Source organism: Haliotis rubra, unplaced genomic scaffold, assembly GCF_003918875.1.
Source record: "Haliotis rubra isolate DU_JTF1 unplaced genomic scaffold, ASM391887v1 Scf1128, whole genome shotgun sequence".
Lineage (NCBI taxonomy): Eukaryota > Metazoa > Mollusca > Gastropoda > Lepetellida > Haliotidae > Haliotis > Haliotis rubra.
In genome coordinates, this window is record NW_025765035.1 from 48,022 (window position 1) to 75,671 (window position 27,650).

The 27,650-nt window shown below is 40.7% G+C and overlaps 1 protein-coding gene across 1 annotated transcript in view; it reads left to right on the forward strand.

The window, feature by feature from the left end:
* The first annotated feature begins 2,041 nt into the window (after positions 1–2,041).
* The window catches only part of LOC124290920 (TPR repeat-containing protein DDB_G0287407-like), a 186,322-nt gene continuing 160,713 nt past the window's right edge, over positions 2,042–27,650 (forward strand). The window contains 9 exon segments of the mRNA XM_046727763.1: positions 2,042–2,153; positions 2,155–2,335; positions 2,337–2,357; positions 10,340–10,516; positions 10,768–10,905; positions 13,413–13,451; positions 15,972–16,161; positions 21,240–21,389; positions 23,564–23,967. Coding sequence (XP_046583719.1) covers positions 2,095–2,153; positions 2,155–2,335; positions 2,337–2,357; positions 10,340–10,516; positions 10,768–10,905; positions 13,413–13,451; positions 15,972–16,161; positions 21,240–21,389; positions 23,564–23,967 — 1,359 coding nt within the window. The 5' untranslated portion in view covers positions 2,042–2,094.

Below are 27,650 nucleotides of genomic sequence, written 5' to 3' on the forward strand. Positions count from 1 at the left end.
TCTATGTAAAGTACATACTCTTTGATTTGTTTATAGAAAAATTCGTTTGTGAAAAGCACAATACTTACTTCATAAGTCATAGCGATGACACAATTGATGTCTGATAACAATGGCTCAAAATTAGGATTTTAAAATCTATTATTGTAGGGAAGAAATGTCCACCACGCTAACATGTCGTCCAACTCGACCACTGACAATGTACATGTTGTTGCTTTTAAACAAATAGAGAAGCTTATGGCCGTTAGACGTCGGAATGCGCATATCCTGACTTATCCTTCCAGCGAACATTCTGCTTTGCTAAATTTTTAACATCATTCATACACAATCCAACTGTGTCAATGGGAATAATATTTGTCTGATACTACTTCAATTTGTTTCTGTATAGAATCTGGTAAGACAGGTGTTCTTGCATTGAGATCCCAAATTAGAAACATACCACTGTTACTCTCCGCTGATAGTTTACATGGAATTTCATCGTGTAATTGGGGAAATGTTTCAACTGAAAAATAACTTCATCTTTCTGGTGGGGCATATGAAATGCCAAGATATCAATTTCCACTGCAGTCACATTAATTATTTCACTATAGATATCATAAACCATAGAACATATTTTCATAATTCGTCTGTTCTATGGAATATTTTATGTAAACATTCTTCACGGCAACTCCTATTTCCTACCAGTGATAATCTATGTGTACATGTTATTTCAAAGAAATTTATACCCTGGGATACTAATACAAATTTATTTAGTTTTGTTTCCGTAAAATATAGAAAAAATAATTTTAAGTTCATTCCGTGAATTCAGAGACATGTAGTCACGTCTTTAGATGAGACGCATTTAGAAACCAAAGATTAAAATCACAATGTTCTTATCAGGCATGTGAGTGTCTAATCCAAACCGTTCACCTTCTTGCTTATCTGTGTAAATAAAACATATCAATTAAGTCTGTATTGTGTTCATGATCATGCACTTCCTTAATAGTAGTGGCTGCCATCGTATTTTCCAAGAACTTTGGCGTGTGTAGGTTCACATGGTGAGATGATGGTTCGTTATGTTCTAACAGGTTTTACCTGCATGGATAGCATCTGCGATGGTTGATGTAGATTTACTTTCGGACATTGAGGATTTGCTCTTGTAAACACACTTCTAAGTTTTCGTCGTTTTGTTCAGCGATTTCCTGTTGAAAGTGCTCCTTGTTTCCAAACTATGTAACTTTAAGGTCCCATATGCTGGTCACATATTCTATTTATCATCAAAAATCACTCTTCATTAGTTTTCATTGAAAAAAGTACGTCTCTGAACACAGTACTGCCATTAGACTTGCAGTGCAGCGATGTCATAGCATTGTGACGTCATAGCATTGTCAGGGCATTGTACAAAATCTACTGTCAAAACGATATCTCCTAGGGGATATCGTATGATCTCACACAAGCAATATCTCCTGTAGAACACAGTTTTGGATGATAAAACAACTTATACCACAGGCGATATTAACCATGTACCCAGTTTTTAGTGTATAATACCCATCCGAGTATAATGTTCAGACATAATACATGTATATGACATAATATTATCATATATTATAACATCAAATTGAAAATGTATTTATTGGCAGGTGAATGTGAATTTTGCAGGAAAACATTACTGGACGTGGTGATTGACAAAATTATTGTGCGTGAGAAATATTTCATTTATAAATCCACTACTAATATATGTTTTATTTGGAGGGTACCGGTCGGGAGATTATTGAACTGAATATAAGTACACTGAGACAACACAGTGCCATGTATGTATTAAAATTGCAAACACATTAAATGTTCATTAAAACAATTTTTGAAAAATATGGTCAAAAACGAAAATTCGCAAGGACATTGATATTATGTAAAATGAGTGTGTGTGTGTTATTTAATTAGATATCAAGAGACGATATGTGAACTATTCATCAAAAGATAATTGATAAAGATCATATTTCGACTTTTTCACAATCCCCTTTTTACACACGCCGTTTTATTGTTTACATCCTGTTTTGGATGACAACCGGCGAGTGACAGGACCATCACTAATATCATCCTTAGCTATTCGCCGATACCGTGATGGGAACATCAAAACTGAAAGACCCTCGAACATGCCGGATATTTTTCTCCTCCCCTTTGGGGAATGGAGGAGGAACGCCAGGAGCTAACGCGGAAATACTTTCCCCAGATTCACCATCTGTGCAACTCGCGGGGAATTCAATTTGTGGCTGTGGACATGAGATGGGGAATCACGTCGGAGGCGGCTGAGAACGCCCAGACTGTGAGCATCTGTCTCCAGGAACTGGATCGATGTGATATTTTTTGTTGGATTTTATGGACAGGTGTGCATTTTTATTTTTGGCCAGGATGCAGTTTACCGGACTGACATCACACTTCGAGCAGCGGTATCGTAGTACTTTCTCTTGACAACTAATGTTCTCGGAAACTAAATCGAAACTATTAATCAGCTGTAGGCACATTTTTGGAAAGACTTCCGCCCATATCCACACTTAAATTTCATTCTAGTCAAAACATATCATTTGAATTTATATTCCTCATCTGATAAGGATGAGTTTTCACATATGTTTCTTTAATTGTATCTGAACATACTGAAAGACATATCCATCTTCTAAAAATGCCACTCAAAGAAATATTCCCTTATCGTTAAAATCGAGGAGGATATGGGCAGAAGTCTTACCTAATCAGTAACCGTTTTACCCTTCAAGCTTCTGCGGCAGCAAATGAATGAAAATGGAATATTATAATAACAATCACAAAGATTTTAAGAAAAAGATCAGACAGTTACCTTTTTTCGAGGAATATAAAATATCTGTCAATATCCACATAGGAACACTGTCCCATGCATCTAATGCTGTACTAAGAAACTTGTCACGTGTCTTTGTAACAATATAATAGTTAAAAATATCTAAAGCATTTGTGGACATTCTAACCTGTGTTTATATATCTCTCAAATGATTGGTTGTTTCAGCTGTTTCATATTGGTAATCCAGCACATTACATCATGATGTTTTTAAGAAAGTCAGTTTAGTAAGATAACAATGAAGCCTCAATCAACATATTATCATTTTTCCTAAGAACAAAGTTTTTTGTTTTTACATAAGTGGCTATAATGTGGGAGTATCTCCATCTTCTTAATTAAGGCTACATTTATAAACACATTTGACAAAACAAATGGGCAAGATAACTTTGAATTATCAATCAACGCATTATATGTCAATCCTTCAATTGAAGTTTTTTGCAACTCCTCTGGCCATTCCTCTCTGCATTGATGTGCATGTTACATAACATCAGGGACAATCTACAGCGTCTTTTATTCTCCCTGATAACACGTAATACATTCATCTCATCAAACCTTTTCATGACCCAATCTTAGATTGAATATTACACTGGACACGAGGAATGACAAATGCAAACCACTGATTGCTATTTATCTTTGACACCCCCAGGTGCAGGGCTGAATTTTATTAAGTTATTTTGCATAGTCTAGGTGAAACTTGTAATAAAGTAATGAACTGAGCATCAAGGGAAGGACTTATATGATTGCTGTAAAATATGACTAAAATACTACATATACATAATTGATCTACTCTGTAGTACCTAACTCATCCTCGATAATCTCCAGGGTATACTTTCCGATAAATCTCTAATAGTACCATGGATGCATTTATGACTCAGCCCGATAATTTTATTACCTGAGTACCTCCTTTTGCTGGATCCCCCTTCTCACAATAGCCAATCAGATAAGTTGTTAAAACTGAGATTGCCAGTGTTAGCAAAGATGGCAGTTCACTCACTCACTCACAGCAGCCACGAAGGTTTGCTCTGTGTGCGACTCAGATTTAGGGAAGAAATCATACAGACAAATTGACAGGTCTAAAACCTTCAAAAATATATGCAAGAACTCCTTCTACCCCTTTCAAGGTACCTCAACAATTGTGTTGCCAAGTTTAATCCGTTTGATGAAAGAAGCGGAAGTGAGTTATGATAGAAGCCTTATGATTGGTATGCTCAACTTCCCCAGGATCATGAAAGTGGCAGTTTGGATAAAAAATCAGCAAAGGGATGTAATGAAGTTATTGAGCTGAGCTGTAGACACATCCAGGGTACTAGTGAAGATTTATCTGAATGTATACCCTTGAGATTGTCGAGGATTAATTCACTGTTCATACATAATTTTTCCTTATCCTGACTCATGATCTTTTGCTTATCTCCCATTCCCTGGCGAATAGTAGTGGAACACTTGAGTCCTTTGTAGTTCGTTAAAATACACTCACCCACAAGTTACCTCCCTTTTCCCGCGCAAACAGTCATGTGACCAGCTTTACTTGTCACTCTCTCCCTTTTCGCCCTAGCGAATGGTTGGGCGAGCACTGGAGTCCCGTATACGGCACCATATTCTTTAATATTTAGATCTTATTTATCAAAATTACGCTGTGTATGGTATTTGGCTATAACTATCATGTATTAATTGTATAAAATTTGAAGAAATTATTGTAATTTATGACACATTTTCATCGTAATGTAAATTGTTTACATTTCATGAAATCTTGCATTGTTTGCAGGCACCGGCTATCAGTGGCTGATCCTCACTCCCAATGCCCATCGTGCATTAAGCCATGTTCTTCCACCTCATGTTGTATATATTGCAGTGGTTTATCAAATTTGCAATTTAATCAGTATTTGTCTTATATCTATAGACGTGCCATGGATCGGGTGAGGAAGTCATCACAAGTCACGGTTGATAAACCTGGAGATCAAGCTGGTAACAGTAGGTTGCTTGCTACTGCAGAAATACATAATTCTGGTGCTATGTTGAGTACGTTGCAGGGGCAGTCGTCTGTTATGGGGTCGAAAAAGAGGTCTGCTACGACAGAGTTGATGCCCTCTCAGAGCAAGAAAAAGAATACTGCTTCATCCACAACGCAGAAAAGGGCATCCTTAACTAGGTCTACATCGAAATCTACATGACCTAGCAAGTCAACTCATCAGAGGTCGTTTAATGAGGACATTATCCTACCGCTCGAGGCAGACGTGTTTGATGAACCACCATTACTTCTGCCTGAAGTACCTACTAGATCGGCGATGCAGTCAACCTCCACGACTACTAGATCGTCTCCTGCAACTACAACAGCGGGCCAGCTGTTTGATGACCAACCACCAACTTCTCAACGCAGTGAAGTTGAAGCACACAACACATCAGCGGCCATGATGGAACGATGTTTTTGATGAGGAAGCTTACTTTATGAGGCAATTTACTACAGATATGATGGCCTCTCATCAACGGACAACGTCGACAGAATCCCTCAGACCTACGCTTAACCTAATCGCCGTGACCGAATCACGCCTCACAGATCTACATCTGCAGACAACATTGGCGAATGTGTATGTTCGAGAAGGTCATCACAATCGGACGACTCAGTCATCATAGAACAAGATGGAAGGTTCGCGAAGGCTACTAACTCTACAAGAACTTCGTCTGCGAACATTCAATGTTCGTGAACGCCTAGGAATCCATCCCGAAGAGCCAGCCGTTCCAGATCTAGATCCCACAGCTCTCACACGCGAAGGCAAGGTTTTCGCAATAAGGAAGTTCGCGAAGGCAGGGTTCGTGAGAGACTAGTTCGCGAAGGGATATGAGACATGAGACAGAGGTTCGCGAAGGGATGAATCAGGAGACAGACGTTCGTGAAAGGATGAATCACGACATTCGCGAAAGGAAGTTTCACACATGGGGATTCGCGAAGGCATAGTTCTATGGAAAAAGAACTATCTGATGAGCATATCGACTACTTCTTCTCAGATACAGAGGTTACAGCTTGGATAGCTAATGGATTGAACTTAGAGTCTCCCTCCAAGGAATTGGATGAAGCTTACACATATAAGATGTGCAAGGACGACCATTCCTCCTATTGAGCCAATATCCAAGGTACCTTCGAACCTACACATATCTTTTGACAAAGCTACTAGATTCCAGAATCAACATCTGCCAGCATTTAATGTGAGGAAATTCCCCTTACATCACATGGACCCCTTTATGAGAGTGCCGGATTAAGATGAGAATATGAAACTGGTCAACGACTCTCGGAACAAGGTTTACCAGGTGGTCGAGAAAAGTTGTCCCAACTTGATACCCCAACGAGGAGATCCTTCTTCGGATTAGCGAGATCCAGAGCAATCAATGAGGCATTGATTTTAACAAGTTCCAGAACCCCAGTTCTGAAGAAGATAGGATGATATTATCTGCTCTGCTCACTCAGAAGAAGGACCAATACTTCATATCGTATCATTTGGCCTCAACGTCGGAGGGTCTCACCTTGTTACGGAGACAGGGTCTAATGGCATCGTGTTCCTGGAGTGACAAATTTACCCAACCGCTACTCCTTGGGCGGCGCCTACCATCTTCGTAGGAGAGATAGATGCAGCAGCTAAGGAAGCTACTCACGACTCAAGGGAAGTCATGATGATCAAGTCTATAGATACTCTAGCCAACGTCATACTTTCCAGAAATACAACAGCAAGTCAAAATATTCCATTATCCAGAAGGCTAAGGAGAAGAAATACTCCAGCTTCAGAGGCGGGAAAAGCTCTTTTCGTCGCCCATCCGGAAACTACAGAGGAAACTCAGCCAGAGGACGTACTCCCAGAGGTTTCAGAGGGGCTAGACGTTGAAATTGGGGTTCGGAACGACTGGATACTTCCACCCCCAGACGTTCCTTTACAACCATCGACAGTGGGTGGACGTCTACAAAGGTACTGGGAAAATTGGGGAATACTGGAGGACGACTACGTCTCACAAGTACTGCGAGAAGGGTACAGAGTGCAGCTCAAGGCCACACCACCGTTAACCCTCAGACCGCTGGTCTTCAACTATGCAGACGAGCAAGCAGACAAGCTACAAGAAGCCATCAACTCGCTTCTCACCAAGAATGCGGTAGAAAGAATAGATCAACATCATCTCACGCCAGTCTTCTAGTACCCAAGAAGAATTCCAAAGAGAAATTCAGGTTGATTTACAACATGCGGAAATTCAACCAAGACTATCTACTCAAACCGGAAAGGTTCAGAATGATCCATCTACCGTAACTCAGACTACTAATTAGTCCAGCAGACTATATGGCCAGCATAGACCTCAAGGATGCATATCTACACATCCCCATACATCTGGAATCAAGAAAATATCTACGATACCTATTCAGAGGTCAGCACTTCCAATGGAACATCCTACCGTTTGGAATATCGACGGCTCCGTGGCTATTCACAAGAATTACCAAGCCCATAGTCGCCTACCTACATCATCGAGGTCTACGCAATGCTTTTTATCTGGACGATGGCATACAGGTTCATCAAAGTGCCAATCAACTCAGTCATCAGCTGAACTTCACAATCAAGCTGCTCACGCAACTAGGATGGCTAGTGAACCTGATGAAGTCGGAGTTGGAACCAAAACAAGATCTGCAATTCCTGGGGATAAGATTCATCACAACACAGAATCGAATTGTGATCCCAGAAGATCGTTGGGTCAAGATACAAGCCATGATTCCTCAAGCAGTCATCTCTCCGTTAACACTACGAACATGGCAATGTCTACTCGGTCTACTAACCTCAGTGCAAGACTTGACTCGCACAGGAAGGTTACAACTACGGCTATTGCAACGATTCCTGGCAAAACATCTGGACAGCGGCGACCCTATCTCGCTACCAGAAAATCTCAAAGTGTACCTACTTTGGTGGACTCACAGGTTGAATGTCTGCGGAGGGACCTATTGACAAGAGCCGGTCTTCAAACACACATCTTTACACAGATGCATCACTACAGGGATGGGGTGCACATCTCAACAACCACGTTGCATCAGGAAAGTGGTCAAAAGCAGAATGGCATCTTCACATCAATCTGCTGGAAATGAAAGCTGTGATCAACGCCGTACAACTATGGTCGAGTTCGCTGAGCAACAGAATGCTGATGATCCACACGGACAACTCTACAGTGGCATTCTCCATAAATCGGCAAGGATCAACAAGATCGCCAAGCCTACTGCAGCTCACATTCCAGTTGTTCAACATCACAGAGGAGGCAAACATCTGGATAAAGGCATGTCACATACCGGGAGCCAAGAACGTACTAGCAGACACCCTTTCCCGACCACTTCATCCGTCACCCACATAGAGAATACTACACGAGGTCTCTTTACATACGAATTATACGAACGAGTGTCCTTCCTATGGTATCTGACCGGTTTAAAGCGCAGGTCAGATAACATAGGAAGGTCACGAAGCCTCAGATAATTCGTGATGTAATGAGACCGAAAGTGTGGTATTTTATTTATTACCCACGCCTTACATGCATTTAAATTGACAAAATAGCGTATTTTTGTTATGTTTTTGGTTTCAAACCTGAAACCGGTTTCATAAAGAGGTTGGCGGAAGAGTTTTGTACTGTAGTACAATATTTGCATGACGCCACACTGTAATGACGCCACTGCCTTGGTAACCGACGCCACGATGCATGTCAGTTGTCATCACCGCACAGCCTCCTACAGTAAACTACTCCGCTGCACCTCGCTTCTTGGTTTCCAGTTGCTTCATTCGCTAACATCACTGGTGGAAACATTGGCGCTTATGTTTTTCGACGGATATAATGTCTCAGTTCGACTCACAATTAAACAGCTTTACACGGCAACGCTCGCAATGTTTACATTCCCACAATGCATTTAAGTTGTAGAATGAATGAATTCACGCGGTTTGTTATGAATGAAAAAATAGTTACGCCAGAATGTGACCTAATTGAGAGGTCATCGGTTATCCAATCAAATCGCTAGAATTTCAGGTCAAGTCGCTATTTACACAGGTCAACGCGATACGACACTCGCAGTGACGACGAGATTAATATGCAACTACCCATACGCTGACCAAATCTATGGGTTGTTATAGATAACTAGTGAAAAGAAGATACTAGTATATCTTAAGCCACATGAATCTAGAAGATTCACTCAGAGAGAAGTAAGACAAGATTGTGGTCCCCCCTGAGTTATAACGGACGTTGGAAGAACAGGATCTAGGAAATGCCATTACGCAGTTCCCATGGGGGGGATACAGGACGTATCTAAGGACAGCTGTTGAATCCAGGAACTGGCTTGACCCTCCACCAATCCATAGGATTCTATAAGCAAAAGATCATGAGTCAGGATAAGTAAAAATATTCAATTTTTAAGTAAAATTGATATTTTATATTTATCCTGACTCATGAGGAGAAGCCCTCCCAACCTCCCCGCTGGAAACACTTCAGATTTCACAGTAGATCCAGGTGCATGGGCAGGAAAATCAGGAGAGAGTGACAAGTAAGGCTGGTCACATGACTGTGAAAAAGGGAGGTAACTCGTGGGTGAGTGTATTTTTACGTCCGCGTCGGAAACTACAAAGGATTCAAGTGTTCCATTACCATTCGCAAGGGAAAGGGAGATAAGCAAAAGATCATGAGTCAGGATAAGTATAAAATATCAATTTTACTTAAAAAATTACATTTTACTCACATGTATGAATTTGCATGGTGAATGGTTTTCATAAGCAAAATCTGATAAATTATGAGCATTGAAGGGGATTCCCTGGTTTTCAACGCGGCATTCCCTTGCTGGTCTGAAACCCAGTTTGTTGGGTGACTGATGCCAATTGGAATCAGGTCATTATGCACATTATGTTATGTGGGCTAGTAAAGATTGTGCTGGCTGGACAACTAAAACATGGGTTTTGTTTTCCTTTATTGTTTAAGCACATATGAAATGGATTATTTGTTCCAAAATCGGATTCATTTTTTTTTTTTAATTTTAAGACTATTTTATCAGACTATGTTCACAGGCAGAAAGCAAAATAGGTATGTATTCATTTTGGTATTGAATCATGGGTTAAGTTTCAAAGTCCTTTAACTCCTTAATGTACCTTGAACAGAAAAAAAGGGTCTAAGATACCAGATTCAGCTATTTTTTCACTTTTGAAACAAAATAACTTATGTTATGTTTGGGATTACACTTTCTCAGTAAAGTAAAATTCTAGTACCTTTGTCAGGGGATTCAAACCTACACTCTCAGAGTCAGGCACTTAATTGCCTCTGCACAAAGTCAGTGATCAAACCCAACAGCCTCCGCAGCTTGGAAATATAATGGTATGAACATCTGTAAAAAAAAATGAATATCAGTTAATTATCTCAGATTTCAGACAGGTAGTGTCATGTTTTAACAATGCCAGATTTATTTTTGTTAAAATTCCTTGATCTAAAATATGTAATATAACAATATCATTCCTTTTGTTTAAGCGCTATGGTTGGCATGGAGTTGACAATGAAAACATCCAAAAGAATATTGACAATGCAGTGGGCCGCTATCCATGGCTGAAAAACTTCCGAGACAGGAGTGTGACGGAGCTAGAGTTCATTCACGGGCATCTCAACAGTCCAGGAGATCTCCCAGCATGCATCTGTTTCAGAGACAAGGTAGGGAGACTTAGTATCATTCAGGGGCTGTCCATTTAATATTCTGAGGTGAGGAGGAGAAGTGTCAATGTCAACATATTCAGTCAGTACCATAAAAGGGGCATGAATTAGCATGGTTACACATTAATAATTTGATAACAATTATACTGTACCTATTGCATTGAACATGTTGCATTGTCATGAATTTGAGAGAACATTATATCATGGTAGAGTTTCAGTCTGCAAGCACAAATACTTGCATGTATTTTCAGAGATATGATGAAGAGAGGGCATCAGAGCTGGAAACCTCAGGTGATGAGAAAGGAGCTAAGAGGTTCAAGAGTGAGGGGGATGAGGCTTCAAGCAGACTAGCATCTCTGCGGAAAAGGGTATATGACACCAGAGACAAGGTAACAGACATGGTATAAACTGTGTTACACATCACCAGGGACAATGTAATGGACATGGTATAAACTATGTTACACATCACCAGGGACAATGTAATGGACATGGTATGGAACTGGTATAAACACATCACCAGGGACAATGTAATGGACATGGTATGGACATGGTATCACCAACTGTTATCACCAGGGACAACATAAAACTGGGTTACACATCACCAGGGACAATGTAATGGACATGGTATCAACTGGGTTACACATCACCAGGGAATGGACATGGTATAAATGTAATGGACATGTTATCAACTGGGTTACACATCACCAGGGACAATGTAATGGACATGGTATAAACTGTCACCAGGGTTACACATCACAGGGACAATGTAAGGGACAATGTAATGGACATGGACATGGTATAAACTGTGTTACACATCACCAGGGACAATGTAATGGACATGGTATAAACTGGTTGTTACACATCACCAGGGACAATGTAATGGACATGGTATAAACTAATGGACATGGTTACAATGTAATATCACAAGGGACAATGTAATGGACATGGTATAAACTGTGTTACACATCACCAGGGACAATGTAATGGACATGGTATAAACTGTGTTACACATCAGGGACAAAGTAATGGACATGGTATAAACTGTTTTACACATCACCAGGGACAATGTAATGGACATGGTATAAACTGTTATGTAACATCAGGGACAAAGTAATGGACATAGTCACCTATTCTGACAAAATGTGCACCAACTGATAACTGGAAATGATAAATAGATCACATAGATTACATCCTTAAAAAATCTCTACAAGTTAAAACCTGTGAAGCATCATGGTGAGAAATTGGCTGAAATTTAGTGGCTATGAGATTGATATTGTATTGTCCCAACATAAAACTGCAAATAAGGAATACTATCTAATGAATACATATATTTTTATAATTATATAGTCATTTTCATGGGGTAACGTAGATTACACTTTTTTGGAGACATCACATTAAACATTAATTCTAAAAAAAAAAAAAAAAAGATGAAGACATGTTCTGGGTATGGACAAAAGGGACAGTACCTTATGTCGAAAATGTAACCTGTTTTGTTCACACTAGATGACTATTTACTTTGAAATATTCACTCAAAATGTTATACTATCTTTGGAGACATGCACATTTTGGTGAGTTTGACTAACTTTTTACCCTGAGTCACACGCATGAATAACAGATCATTAACAATTTCTATGGATTGGGTACCTACTAAAAAAAAAAGCCTGTCGCCTAATATAAACATGAAATGAACAAGTGAAATCAGTAAAAAAAAGGTTTTTTAAAGCGGAGACACGTAAACTTAAAAATGGTGCACATTTCGTGAGAATAGGTGAGTATGTTACACATCAACAGGGACGATGTAATGGACATGGTATAAACTGTGTTATGTAACATCAGGAACAAAGTAATGGACATGGTATTAACTGTGTTACCTCTGAGAAAACAGTGGTATAATATTATGTCATCTTAGACTGCTGAATGCCTGTTATATGGCATATCTTACAATATACAATGCCGTCCGGTAATTCCGCGCACCTAAGCACATCGATCACAATACGGCAAATGACGTCTCTTATTTTTGTGCTTTACGTGACTAAACATGTTGGTATGCATCATATTTACCTAGAAATATAAGTTTTACTGACGACTATAAGATTCTAACGTTGCATTATGCCATACGGTTGACCTTACCGGCGTTCTGACGACATCGCTTGCTGTCCGGTAATTCTGCGCAGCAACTGATGCGCATGACATCCAGCTGGTGATCCGAAGTATGGAAGCGTATTAGGGCCAGATTATTTTCAAAAATCACTTCATCAATGTAAGGAAGAGTGTTTCATATTAAATCCAATTATGAATAATGAAGAAAAAGGTTTAAAAGTTTTAAGAAAACAAATTTTCATAAAACTGTGAATTTATCTGTCAATTACTGTTATTTACTTACCTTAAGTGATTAAAAGCCAGTCCCTTGTAGAAATGTCCCGATTTCAAGCATAAATGTGGTAGCAGACGATGTTTACCTTCGATACGGAAGTATGCTATTGCAGCTGCGCAGAATTACCGGACTCGTGTAATTACCGGACTCGCTTGTATGTGTGATGACTCTGGATGTATTTATGTCTACTGTTGAAGACAGTTTAAATATTTTGGTGAATATGCTGTTACAGTTAATTCATTGCTGAGTGGTCCCAGGTATAAAGTGAATTGTACCCATGTGTGAGCATTTGTACCCTGAACTTATTGAGATTAATGGAAGCAGATTTCAGCAACTAAGAATGTTTTCTTTGGAAACAGCACACCTTTCCAATGAGTTATTTAATTGTGGGAAGGCTTCTTTGCATATTCAGACATGGAAGTAAGGGTTTATTAGAGACCATCTGATGACAGACATGACCAGTATGTTGATTAAATTGTTGTCCAATACTTATTTCAATGTCATGTTGATTGGTGTTGACAGACATTGGCTGTGCACATGGACTATCTCAACCCCAAAGAAGTAAGTGCAGCTGAATTTTCGGATGCTTTCTTTTTGAGTTGAATGTTTTGAAATAGTCTTCTGAAATGTATTATTAATTTTATAAGTATTAATCAAATCTTTTGATGCTATATCTCTCTTGTTTACTGACACATTGCTATAATTGTCTACTGACTAATTGCTATAATTGTCTACTGACACATTGATGGTATTATCTACTGACACAGTGTTAGTATTGTCTACTGACACAATGCTGGTATTATCTACTGACACAATGCTGGTATTATCTACTGACACAGTGCTGGTATTATCTACTGACACAATGCTGGTATTATCTACTGACACAATGCTAGTATTATCTACTGACACAGTGTTAGTATTATCTACTGACACAATGCTGGTATTATCTACTGACAATGCTGGTATTGTCTACTGACACATTGCTGGTATTGTCTACTGACACAATGCTGGTATTATCTACTGACACAGTGTTAGTATTATCTACTGACACAATGTTAGTATTATCTACTGACACAATGCTGGTATTATCTACTGACAATGCTAGTATTGTCTACTGACACATTGCTGGTATTGTCTACTGACACAATGCTGGTATTATCTACTGACACAGTGTTAGTATTATCTACTGACACAATGCTGGTATTATCTACTGACACAATGCTGGTATTGTCTACTGACACATTGCTGGTATTGTCTACTGACACAATGCTGGTATTATCTACTGACACAATGCTGGTATTATCTACTGACACAGTGTTAGTATTATCTACTGACACAATGCTGGTATTATCTACTGACACAATGCTGGTATTATCTACTGCTGGTATTGTCTACTGACACAATGCTGGTATTATCTACTGACACAATGCTGGTATTGTCTACTGACACAATGCTGGTATTATCTACTGACACAATGTTAGTATTATCTACTGACACAATGCTGGTATTATCTACTGACACAATGCTGGTATTGTCTACTGACACAGTGCTAGTATTATCTACTGACACAATGCTGGTATTATCTACTCTATGCAGGTAGTATTATCTACTGACAATGCTGGTATTGTCTACTGACACATTGCTAGTATTGTCTACTGACACATTGCTGGTATTGTCTACTGACACAATGCTGGTATTATCTACTGACACAGTGTTAGTATTATCTACTGACACAATGCTGGTATTATCTACTGACAATGCTGGTATTGTCTACTGACACAATGCTGGTATTGTCTACTGACACAATGCTGGTATTGTCTACTGACACAATGTTGGTATTATCTACTGACACAATGTTAGTATTATCTACTGACACAATGCTGGTATTATCTACTGACACAATGCTGGTATTATCTACTGACACAATGCTGGTATTATCTACTGACACAATGCTGGTATTGTCTACTGACACAATGCTGGTATTGTCTACTGACACAATGCTGGTATTGTCTACTGATACAATGCTGGTATTGTCTACTGACACAGTGTTAGTATTATCTACTGACACAATGCTGGTATTATCTACTGACACAATGCTGGTATTGTCTACTGACACAATGCTGGTATTGTCTACTGACACAATGCTGGTATTGTCTACTGACACAATGCTGGTATTATCTACTGACACAATGCTGGTATTACCTGACACAATGCTGGTATTCTACTGACACAATGCTGGTATTGTCTACTGACACAATGCTGGTATTGTCTACTGACACAATGTTGGTGGTATTGACACAATCTACTGACACAATGCTGGTATTATCTACTGACACAATGCTTGGTATTATCTACTGACACAATGCTGGTATTATCTACTGACACAATGCTGGTATTGTCTACTGACACAATGCTGGTATTGTCTACTGACACAATGCTGGTATTGTCTACTGACACAATGCTGGTATTATCTACTGACACACAATGCTGCTGGTATTTGGTATCTACTGACACAATGTTAGTATTATCTACTGACACAATGCTGGTATTGTCTACTGACACAATGCTGGTATTGTCTACTGACACAATGCTGGTATTGTCTACTGACACAATGCTGGTATTGTCTACTGACACAATGCTGTATTGTCTACTGACACAATGCTGGTATTGTCTACTGACACAATGGTGGTTTTGTCTACTGATACAATGCTGGTATTATCTACTGACACAGTGCTAGTATTATCTACTGACACAATGCTGGTATTGTCTACTGACCCAGTGTTAGTACCATCTACTGACACAATGCTGGTTTTGTCTACTGACACATTGCTAGTTTTTTTTGATAGACACATTGCTAGTATTGTACACTGTTACAAAGCTGGTATTGTCTACTGACACAATGATTGTTTTGTCTACTGTGACAATGCAATGTTATCTTCTGACACATTGCTAGTATTGTCTACTGTAACAATGCTGGTATTATCTACTGACACAATGCTGGTTTTGTCTACTGACACAATGCAGGTTTTGTTATGTCTACTGATTATTACTGTTGTTGTATCGTGGAACGTGTCCCTGCAGGGAGTGGAGCACATGTTCACAGCTATCTGGGAGCACCTGAACAATGTGCTGCTGGCCAGAGATGGGGATGAGGAAGAGTCTGACAGGCTGCTAGAGCTGGCTGACCATAATGCTTTCATGGCATCCAGACAGGCTCTGTACATCGGCGGTGACCACTACTTCCAGCAACTCAGCACAGTTCTGTCCTCAGGTAAGCAAAGCAGTCTGGAAGTATCACAGATACGTTTTCAAAACAGGACCTAAGTTACAATTCAAATATTATGGAAATGATCATTCATAGTTTTCATGTTTTTTTTTCCCTTTGTGCTGCAACCATGAAAAATGAAAACATATGTTGTGAGATCCAATTTAAACTGATATGCACTTAATATTCATGCTGAAATATAAGCAATTTTGAATCAGTTGACAGCATATATGAACAATAAGAATCAACCTGTGAAAATCTGGGTTAGTATTGGTCTTGAGGAACCCATGCTTGTCGTAAGAGTGGACTAATTGGATGGGGTGGTCAGGCTTGCTGACTTGGTTGACCATGTCATCGTATCCAAATTGCCCAGATCAGTGCTCAAGATGTTATTTTCAAACTTTTTAATCTCGTCTTGTACTCTCTCGCGTCTTGTACTCTCTCTCTCTTCAATTCGACCTGCTGAGTGGAAACGAACTGCAAATAAAATCCTAGGCCCATTCATACACCCATGCACTCCATGCTGCCCCTTTATAAGGCAGTCTGGGTGACTCCTGGGAAGCATGCTGCACGCACCACTACCTGGTCATGTTACTTCTCGCCTTTGTTTGACTTTTCCATCTTCTACAGATCTTAGACCATCTATTGCTACTCCTCAGCATGCTTTGATTCAGCAAATCTGTTAAGTTCGTTGAACCCTACTGCACCTACACAGACGTTCAGACAGCAGTTTTCTACCTGGCCTCTTGGTTCGTTGGAGCCTACTTTACTTACTTCTGGGATGCCCCCCAAGACACTCAACCCACGTCGAACCTTGACTTCGATCTTATGGTTTGGGCTATGCCAGCCACCTTTAAGACAGGAATCAGGTTAAGCAATGGTAGATTTGACACACATGCTCGCTTGGTTCGCCAATCACCTGTAGCTATCTAAGAGCTTGATACTGGATGTTCTACTTACTATGTTTCTACATGAAGGATAGGGACTTGTCGACGCTGATTTTACCTCCTCGTCCCTGTTTTACCCAGTTGGCAGGTAACTTAGATACAGCGTTTAAGTATCTTCAGAGAGTGCGAGACGGCATCTCTTCACCGTAGTGTATCGTCACTATTGCACACACCTATGGATTTGAAACTTGGCGATCTCTCCACCATAGATGATGACACAGCTGCACTCTGCAAACAGGAACAACACTCCATTCTTCATCTTGGATTGTGAACTTGCATTTTAGTATGGCCATTTGACAAACCTTACCAGCTATCTACGTGATGATTATACACTAAGGACATTTGTAATGCGCTGAATTCCACATCTCGGCATGGCATGCTCGAGCACTACAATCTGATTATTTTACTCCGGATAACCTTGGCTACCTGTGAGGCAATAGAAGATTACTTATCCCACAAGACTTATCCCACTGGGTACCCCATTTCTGTTGGGTGAACGAAGGCAGTAGCTATGTCAGTAGCACAGGCATTTAAGGTTACGCTCGTCACAAGATTCCGGATATTCGAGACTCATTCGTAGCCGGGACTCGTCGCATTCCAGATTTAGACAACCATCCGGTGCTCACCTTTGACGAACGATTCAGTTCTATGAACCTACCCTTCGCCACGGATATCAGCTCTACAACCACTTTTATGCATTACAGGAATATTTTACGAACACTTCACTGGGTCCTGTAACTACAGACAACTCGTAATATCGCTCTGGTGTATCCCTGGGGGCAACCATGGCTTGGCTTGTCATCTTCATCATTGTTTTTATATAAAATCCATCATTACCAAGCTACTGGACAGATTGTTCAAGATTCAACACATGGTACCAGCAGTGATGTTTTGTCAAGTAGTTAGCATCCCTTGTCCGGATTTTAATGTGATGTGACTCGCCTGGTTAACTGAGGACTGTGTTGTCCGGATTTTTTGTCACTGTTGTATTGTGGGTAATAGCCTGCAAATGGCAGACTACTATTTATTTACCTGGGAATTGGATGATCTGAGTGACTATGAAGTGCCCTGACAGATTTTCTTGGTGCGGATTACAATCCCAGCCTTTATTTGCCAGTGACGATGATTGTTCCCATTGCCGGCAGAGCCAAACTCAGTACCTCTACCCAACCAAGACAACCTTCTACTTCATCCTCACCCGGGTTGTTGCCACTGATCTCCACAGATCCTAAATCTGCATGTTTGGCGCATCTCCAGAAGTCTCTCATAGCTAAGGGTTACTCTCATAGAGTTGCCTCTCGCTATCACTTCGGCATATCGTAAATCCACTCGTTCCTTATTCGATGACCAGTGGAAGAGGTTTGAACGTTATTGTAAAGTGAGGGTATTTCATCCCCTACTTCTGCTTCTGCTTCTGCTTCTGCTCAGTTCATCACAGAATTTCTTCAGCACTTACGCTCTACAAAGAAACTAAAGGGTACTATTTAGTCACGTATCTGGCTGCCATCAACTCGGTTTTGGCTTGTATGAAACTCCTTAAAAACCAGGAAGCCCACAGGTCTGATAACTGAAACATGTTGCTGGCCCTGTTAACATGTAACCAGCCCTGTATTAAAAATAGGAAACTGAGATAAGGTGTTAAAATAATGTAATTAATGAAGTACACTGCCATCTGGATCAGAACAACCGGCAAAGTCAGAATCAATCTCAGTATCTTTGGCAAGAATGTTCTCTACATGTTCTTCTTGCAATTAGCACAGGGGATTTGTAACTCTCCCTGTGAAAAGTAAACATGTGCAACATCAAATTTAACAAATACAACTTGGTCACTCTTAATTCAGTCAGTATCACTATCATCTAGATCGGAAAAATCAGAGGCAAAGTCAGAATCAATCTTGGGAACATATCTGATCATTCGCAACCTCTTCGGGTGATCTTGTCCGTTGTTAACGGCAGACAATGTTGCTCACGGAAATATTCGAAGATGTGTGATTGTTACATACTATTAGAAAAGAACAACATTGTTCATTGGCTGAAAGCATTCTCTGGACCAATCACATTTAGTGTTAGTGGAATGGGTAGGCTGATCTGTGGAAGTTTTGGTTTGGTTGATCTTGAACTATACAGATGTCATCTAGCTACCACAATTGGCCCCAAGGTCTGGCTATAAAATAAAGTTGTAAGCCTGCCATGTAACTAGCAAGCAGCGGGCCGCCGGGCAAACGTTATTTCATACACTGCTACTGGTGTTAAGGTCTCCACTGTTCCTGAGCTCTATCTCCTATGCTCGTACAGATATATGGATCAGTCTAGGAAGGTCCGGGCTCCGGCTTGGGAGCTTTCTGTTGTCCTTTGGCACCTTGTATCCAGTGACTATGAGCCTCTTCAGGAGAAGGACTTCGAGCACGTCACATGTAAAACCTTCTTACTAGTAGCTTTGGCTACTGCAGCTTGTATATCTAAACTTCATGTGCTTGATGTCAATTGGGTGAGGTTCAAACGGAATAGGCATGGCAAGGTGTTTCTGGGGTCTCCGTTTGGACTTTGTGGCTAAGAACCAGCTGCCAGGACAGCCAGATCGGTTGTTTACAATCCCCTCATTGTCCACCATCTTTGGGCCTGATGATTATGAAGACTTGACACTCTCTCTGTGAGGGCACACCGGATCTTTCTTGCTGCCTCCCAAGATCGTCGAAGACTACCGAAGTGTTTGTTCATCCCGTTGTCAACTGCCTCCAGAGCCGAAGTCTCCCGGACTAGCCTGTCCTTTTGGATGCGCTCTACAGATAATAATACACAGATTATTTACGTTGCTCCAAGACTGAGGATGACTAAGGAGAGATGGTTACGTGAGCAGGTAGTGGGGTGTGCTGCACGCTTCCCAGGAGTCACCCAGACGTCCTTATAAAAGGGCAGCATGGAGTCTTGGGCATATAGACAAGTGAGGCCTAGGATTTTATTTGCAGTTCGTTTCCACTCAGCAGGTCGAACTGAAGAGTGAGAGAGTACAAGATGTAAGATAGGATCAGTGAGATAGGATAAGTACATAAATATACAATTTATAGTTAAATTTTCCAAGATTACTAAATTGTCTGGGCCAGACTTGATCATTTAGAGACCACTGTCATATAGCTAGAATATTGTTGAGTGCAGCATTAAACAACAAACAAACAAAACAGACATAATATAAATCATAGTGCCGGGATCAGAATAATGCTTACCGGATATTACCGTAGATAAGCCAAATTTTGAGGAAAAAAAGGCAGCCTGTAGAAGGGGGTCAGCTTATGTACGGGTAACACTTTCGTCAAACTGTTTTTCTGGTGACCAGTTAGAAAATGACATCAATAGGTTTTTAATAATTGGAGTTATCAAATTCTTCACATTTCCCATTTAATTAATCATGGTGCCATGGCACACCAACTATTATATTTTACCGATCACTGTGTCAAAATGAATTCTGTTATATTATTGGGTATGTTTTAACTAGATCACCGGAAACATGCGCATATAATACAATGCCCAGCAAATGCAAATTAGAACTGAAAACGTAAATAATCTTGTCCAGTGATGTTTAACTGCAAATTTGACATTTACTGACAAAGTCGTTTTCTCTTGTTCATTCACATGAAACGATACTTCGGCACCCCATCAAACGGTTTAACGGCGGCACTCTCAATCTTGCACTTAACATGGGTGTGGCCATTTTGAATGCCAGTGTGCATAACAGGAAACCCATTTGGGCTGATAACATAGTTTATGGGTCAGTATATTTGTCTGGAAAAAATCAACCTGAACTATTCTTGCAGTCATGATGGTGTTCTAGAAATCCAGCTCTCAAGATCACAGGTTTATATGATGTTTACTGATTTATAAAATAGTCAATTGAAATGACAATTGTTGTAATGTTTTAAGTTTCGTCATCATGTCATCAAGAAGTGTGGGCACACTTATTTTCACAAAGACAAACTTAAGTTAACTGACTGGTGCCATATGGCACCCTTTGAAAAAAATTGCATTTCTATCCCTGTAGTGTCAGCCTTCAGATTTACAGTATTTTTTGTTGAGCATGATCATGTTCAAAGGGAATGGAATATTTTCGTTTAAAGTAGTGTATGTTTCATGTTCTGATGACAGATGTACCGGTAAGTGAGAAGGTTGTCCTGGTAGCAGAAGCAGGCCAGGGGAAGTCATCACTCCTGGCCAACTGGGTCTCTCGGGCCAAGGACTCACATCCAGCAGCCATTATAGCCTACCACTTCATTGCCGCCAGTAAAGAAAGTAGCAGTAAGTCAACACTGATTTCAGCAATAGAGCTCCATGCATTAATACTTTCTGAAATCCTGATTTATTAACTCAGATTTTCATGAAATCACAGTAATAACAGCTCCTGAATTGGGACATCAGAACTATATATATGTTGTAATGTTTCCTGAAATTCCAAAAGCTGAGCTCCATGTAGTAACTCTTTCTCAATTTGGACATCAGAGCTCCATGTAGTAACTCTTCCTCAACTTGGACATCAGAGCTCCATGTAGTAACTTTTCCTCAATTTGGACATCAGAGCTCCATGTAGTAACTCTTTCTCAATTTGGACATCAGAGCTCCATGTAGTAACTCTTCCTCAACTTGGACATCAGAGCTCCATGTAGTAACTCTTCCTCAATTTGGACATCAGAGCTCCATGTAGTAACTCTTCCTCAATTTGGACATCAGAGCTCCATGTAGTAACTCTTCCTCAATTTGGACATCAGAGCTCCATGTAGTAACTCTTCCTCAATTTGGACATCAGAGCTCCATGTAGTAACTCTTTCTCAATTTGGACATCAGGCTCCATGTAGTAACTCTTTCTCAATTTGGACATCAGAGCTCCATGTAGTAACTCTTCCTTGGACATCAAGGCTCCATGTAGTAATTCTTCCTCAATTTGGACATCAGAGCTCCATGTAGTAACTCTTCCTCAATTTGGACATCAGAGCTCCATGTAGTAACACTTCCTCAATTTGGACATCAGAGCTCCATGTAGTAACTCTTTCCTCAATTTGGACATCAGAGCTCCATGTAGTAACTCTTCCTCAATTTGGACATCAGAGCTCCATGTAGTAACTCTTTCCTCAATTTGGACATCAGAGCTCCATGTAGTAACTCTTTCTCAATTTGGACATCAGAGCTCCATGTAGTAACTCTTTCTCAATTTGGACATCAGAGCTCCATGTAGTAACTCTTCCTCAATTTGGACATCAGAGCTCCATGTAGTAACTCTTCCTCAATTTGGACATCAGAGCTCCATGTAGTAACTCTTTCTCAATTTGGACATCAGAGCTCCATGTAGTAATTCTTCCTCAATTTGGACATCAGGCTCCATGTAGTAACTCTTCCTCAATTTGGACATCAGAGCTCCATGTAGTAACACTTCCTCAATTTGGACATCAGAGCTCCATGTAGTAACACTTCCTCAATTTGGACATCAGAGCTCCATGTAGTAACTCTTTCTCAATTTGGACATCAGAGGCTCCATGTAGTAACTCTTCCTCAATTTGGACATCAGGCTCCATGTAGTAACTCTTCCTCAATTTGGACATCAGAGCTCCATGTAGTAACTCTTCCTCAATTTGGACATCAGAGCTCCATGTAGTAACTCTTCCTCAATTTGGACATCAGAGCTCCATGTAGTAACTCTTCCTCAATTTGGACATCAGAGCTCCATGTAGTAACACTTCCTCAATTTGGACATCAGAGCTCCATGTAGTAACTCTTCCTCAATTTGGACATCAGAGCTCCATGTAGTAACTCTTCCTCAACTTGGACATCAGAGCTCCATGTAGTAACTCTTCCTCAATTTGGACATCAGAGCTCCATGTAGTAACTCTTCCTCAACTTGGACATCAGAGCTCCATGTAGTAACTCTTCCTCAATTTGGACATCAGAGCTCCATGTAGTAACTCTTCCTCAATTTGGACATCAGAGCTCCATGTAGTAACACTTCCTCAATTTGGACATCAGAGCTCCATGTAGTAACTCTTTCCTCAATTTGGACATCAGAGCTCCATGTAGTAACTCTTCCTCAATTTGGACATCAGAGCTCCATGTAGTAACTCTTCCTCAATTTGGACATCAGAGCTCCATGTAGTAACTCTTCCTCAATTTGGACAATAGAACTCCATGTAGTAACACTTCCTGAATTCTGAAAGCAGAGCTCCATGTAGTAATTCGACCTGAATTTGGACAAGAGACATCCAAGTAGTAACACTTACTGAATTCTGACAGCAGAACTCCATGCAGTAACTCGACCTAAATTTAGACAAGAGACATCCAAGAAGTAACACTTTCTGAATTCCGACAGCAGAGCTCCATATAATGAAGTAACTGTTTCTGAATTATGACTTAAAACTTGTTTCTAGAAGTGATGAACTGAGATGATAAATAACAATTACTGTCAACTTGACCCTATATTTTTACAGAGAAAAAAAACATCTTGAAACGGTTGACAACAGAAATCACAGAGGCTCTACCAGAAAAGAAACAGGAATCCTCGGAATCAAAGAATACAGAGAGTGAGGAAAACATACCTGCTGGAGAAGACACAGGGAAGAAAAAGGGTCAGTCTGAAGTAACCTTGAAAGACACAGGTCAGGGTCCAAAGGGCAGAGTTGAAAGTTCAAAAGAAAAAGGTTCAAAGAACAAGGCTGATACAAATTACAATTCTGAAAAGGACCAGATAAAAAATGAGAAGGCGAAGAATATACGTGAAATGATGACTCTTCTGATTGGAGAACTAGAGAGAACAAGGACAGAAAAAAGGATGGTTGTCTTGGTGATTGATGGACTAGATAGGGTAGAAGAGACAAGCGGTAAAGTTGCTAAGGTATGTTGTAAAGTTTTGAGCTCTAACTTGTTGTCTTTAAGTGATGTTTCTGTAGATTTGATAATGACTTCTGCTAAGTATATTTCAAATTCATGTACTAATTGTAGAAAGAAGAAACCAAAATGGCAAGATATTGGAAGTTGTTCTCACAAACAAAAACATTGCGAGTTTATTTATGTGCCTTTCAGTTATGGCAGCCAAAGAAAGTTAACAAATTTTTCCTTATCCTGACTCATGCTTTTTTGCTTGTCTTCTTCTTCTTTGCGAACACAGTGGAACACTTGTATCTCCCAATTGAAGTTCCCTTCAATGTAAAATCACTAATTAGTACTCACCATGAGTTATCTTTCCCCTCGAAAGCGCGGGAACGAGGGCGCCACCTCTCACCATGTGCCTCACTCTCTCCTTCTTCGCCCAGTGAGCTGGACGTGAGAGCGTCTGTGTCTCCTTACACACTATATCCTTTATTTATATTTAGTTTGGTACCTCTTATATTCATCTATAGAGGTGTAACTAGTATCCTTATTCAACATGCATTCATAATTATTCGTGTTTCTGCTGCTTTATTCACGGTTCACCGTGCTTGCTCAGCAGTTTACGTTAATGAAAATCTGCACTGTTTGTAAATTACGTTACTCTGCTACCGATCCGCATTTAAGATGCCCTAGTTGCATATCTCCATGCTCTATTGTTTCACGCTGCAAATTATGTATTAATTTGTCTAATTCTGCCTTTGATAAATATTTATATTCCGTCTTGTGACCGATGGCAGATAGATCTCGGGAAACAATCTTCAGTCATGGCTAATAGATCGGAGTCAGATATATCCTGAGTTACCTTCGGGGCATAAGCGTGGGACGCAGTTCGCTATATCCTAGAAGCGACCTGCATCCCAGGACGTTCCTTCATCACAATCTAAGACTAGAAGAGCTTCCACGTCGTCTCAACGTACGCTCCGAACCCCCAGGTCTACAGCTTCGTCAAAAGGGAAATCCACGAAGGCTACTAAAAAGGCTACTAAAAAACTTTGCTTCTGATATTCAGAATTATGTTTATATGATGATGACATTCCGATTATCATTCCAGATGTACGTCATAAGAAGTGACCGGTATCGGCTACCGTCACTTCAGCGCAGATCAACATGCAACCAGAGATGCCTACGCTGACGCCTGAGATTATAACTGAGGGTCCCGTCACTATCACAGAGAGGACACCCTCAACGCCAGCGCAGACCATCCCAGACGACCTGGTCAACCAAATCACGAGACTGATGGAGGACCGTTACGGTTTACAGAGGCCCCAGAGCCACGGGCCCCAGAGCCCAACCCATAATAAGTCATACAGGGCCCCAGAGCCTGCCTTGACTTCGCGTAGGGCCCTAGAGCCCACAAACGCGCCTCCGCGAAGGACAATCCAGCCCGTAGCGAACACTTCCCAGGCCGCCTCCGCGAAGGAGCTAGAGCCTCACCAGTTGCGAGGGACAGGCTTCATCGGAGGAGGAGTGCTTCGCCGAGCCCACACCCTGTAGAACACAGAGGTCTTTCGCGAAGCAAGCGCTCATATATTGATCGGACTCTGACTCGATACTTTCGCGAAGGCTAAGTGGCTCCAAGTCTACTTCACCCAGAAGATCTAGAAGGGATACACCCGAGAGCTTCACGAAGCCACCATCGTTTCGCCAAAGGAAGTCCACGAAGGTCTCTCCCTATCGAAGCCGAAGTCTCCTCCAAGGTCTCCATATACTAGCCACTACAGGTCATATATAGCCACTCGTCCCAGTCTGTTCAAGTATCCAGCGCCGCATGAGTTGTCTATCAACTGTATGCCATATGCCGTCTACAAGCCTACAGGCGAAGACAATTGCACAGGCTATTTACAACACAGAACGCTGTATAATTTTATCAACAGATGAAGAGCCTAATTAAGGATCTTCAGGCCGACTACCTACATCAAGGGCATCAACGACGTTTCGTAGATCTTCACAGGAATCAACTTTTCGTATAGATTGCTAGGTATGCAATCTCGGACTACGATACGATTATCTACATGCGCATAGTCAACCATTACGCAGATCTGCAGACAATTCAATAACGAAATTGAACAGCAGCCTTGTTACAGCGAGTATAACTCATAATCGTCAACGATTTCTGAGAAGAAATATGTACAACAAGTTCAGCTTTAATTCTACAATTATGACGATACATTCATGTATACAGTCTACAAGCTGACAACTTGCAAAGTTTATTGAACCTTTATATAAGGAAGTCGGAATTATCTTCAAGACTGAAGTTACTTTCACGACAGCCAGGAAAATAACCTACCCAGCATTAATATTACGGGCTTGAGGTATTTTGCTACCGGAGTTTTCGCGTGTTTAGCATTAACCCTCGAAACACGTGGTCACTCGGGTAACTTCGGGAAGCTACGGTGAAGACCGACGATTGTTCTAATATCAAAGACGGCACTATATTATACAAGGTTCCTTTTCCTGCTACACCGGTGACATCACAGCGTGGGTACTCTACAGAATCAAAATGCCTTGTTCTGATTGGACCGCGATGGACAACGCCCTACGCAGAGGTCGATCATAGTTCACAGTTCAAGACTTAGGTTGCAAGTGACAACAATATATCAGTGAACGAGCAAGCCTCCTTACAGTCCAGCTAATCTGAACCTTCATGATTGGGCTGCCTTCTTGAGGTTAGAGACCTCCCCTGTCAAGTAAGGACGAGGACACGGCAGTCAGGCGATTTTTTACATAAAGTTCAACGATGGCGGTCACACTTGGTTGTGCACCTACATCGTCAAGGACTTCATGAGCGAATTTACCTGAGCGACGGGATACAAGTGGATCCAAATCCACAGCGTCTCAGACTACAGGTGAATTTCATCATCAAGCTACTAACACAACTAGATGGTTAGTAAACCTACTTAAGTTGGACCTAGAACCTTCGCAAGATCTGCTAATTCTAGGTTTTTGATTTGTAACGGCGCAGAATCGTATAATTGTACCGGAGACCATGGATCAAGATCCAACAGTCAATTCCACAAGCCTTACTCTCTCCGCTACCACTACGACATTGGCAGAGCCTGTTGGGGTTACGCGACAGGCAGAGGCAGACTACAATTACATCCGTTACAAGTCATCATCAATTAGCATCTAGGCGAATCTCTACCATTCAATTTACTGGTTCAGGTCAAACCTCACCTACTATGGTGGACCAAGAGATCGGATGTTTGAATAAGTCTCCTTAATAGAGCTGGAATCGATAACACTCTCTCGTAGATGTGTCACTACAAGGTTGGGGAGCCCATCTTGCCAACAGGACGACATCAGGGCTATGAGCAATCAAGAGAGCAAATTACACATAAATCTGCTAGAGATGCAAGCAGTGATAAACGCCTTTAATGCACTGGAGCAACTTACTACAGTATACCCAGTGGATGATTCACACAGACAATTCGACAGTGGCGTTTTATGTGAACAAACTAAAGCTCAACCAGGTCCCGAACCTATCGACTCTATGTTGTCAATTGTTCGATTTAATCGACAATCTCAACATACATGTCAGAGCATATCACATTCCAGGAGCAAAGAATGTGATAGCAGACGCTCTCTCGGCCACACATACCATCGCCGACAGAATGAATGCTCCATACAGAGATATTCACACAAATTATC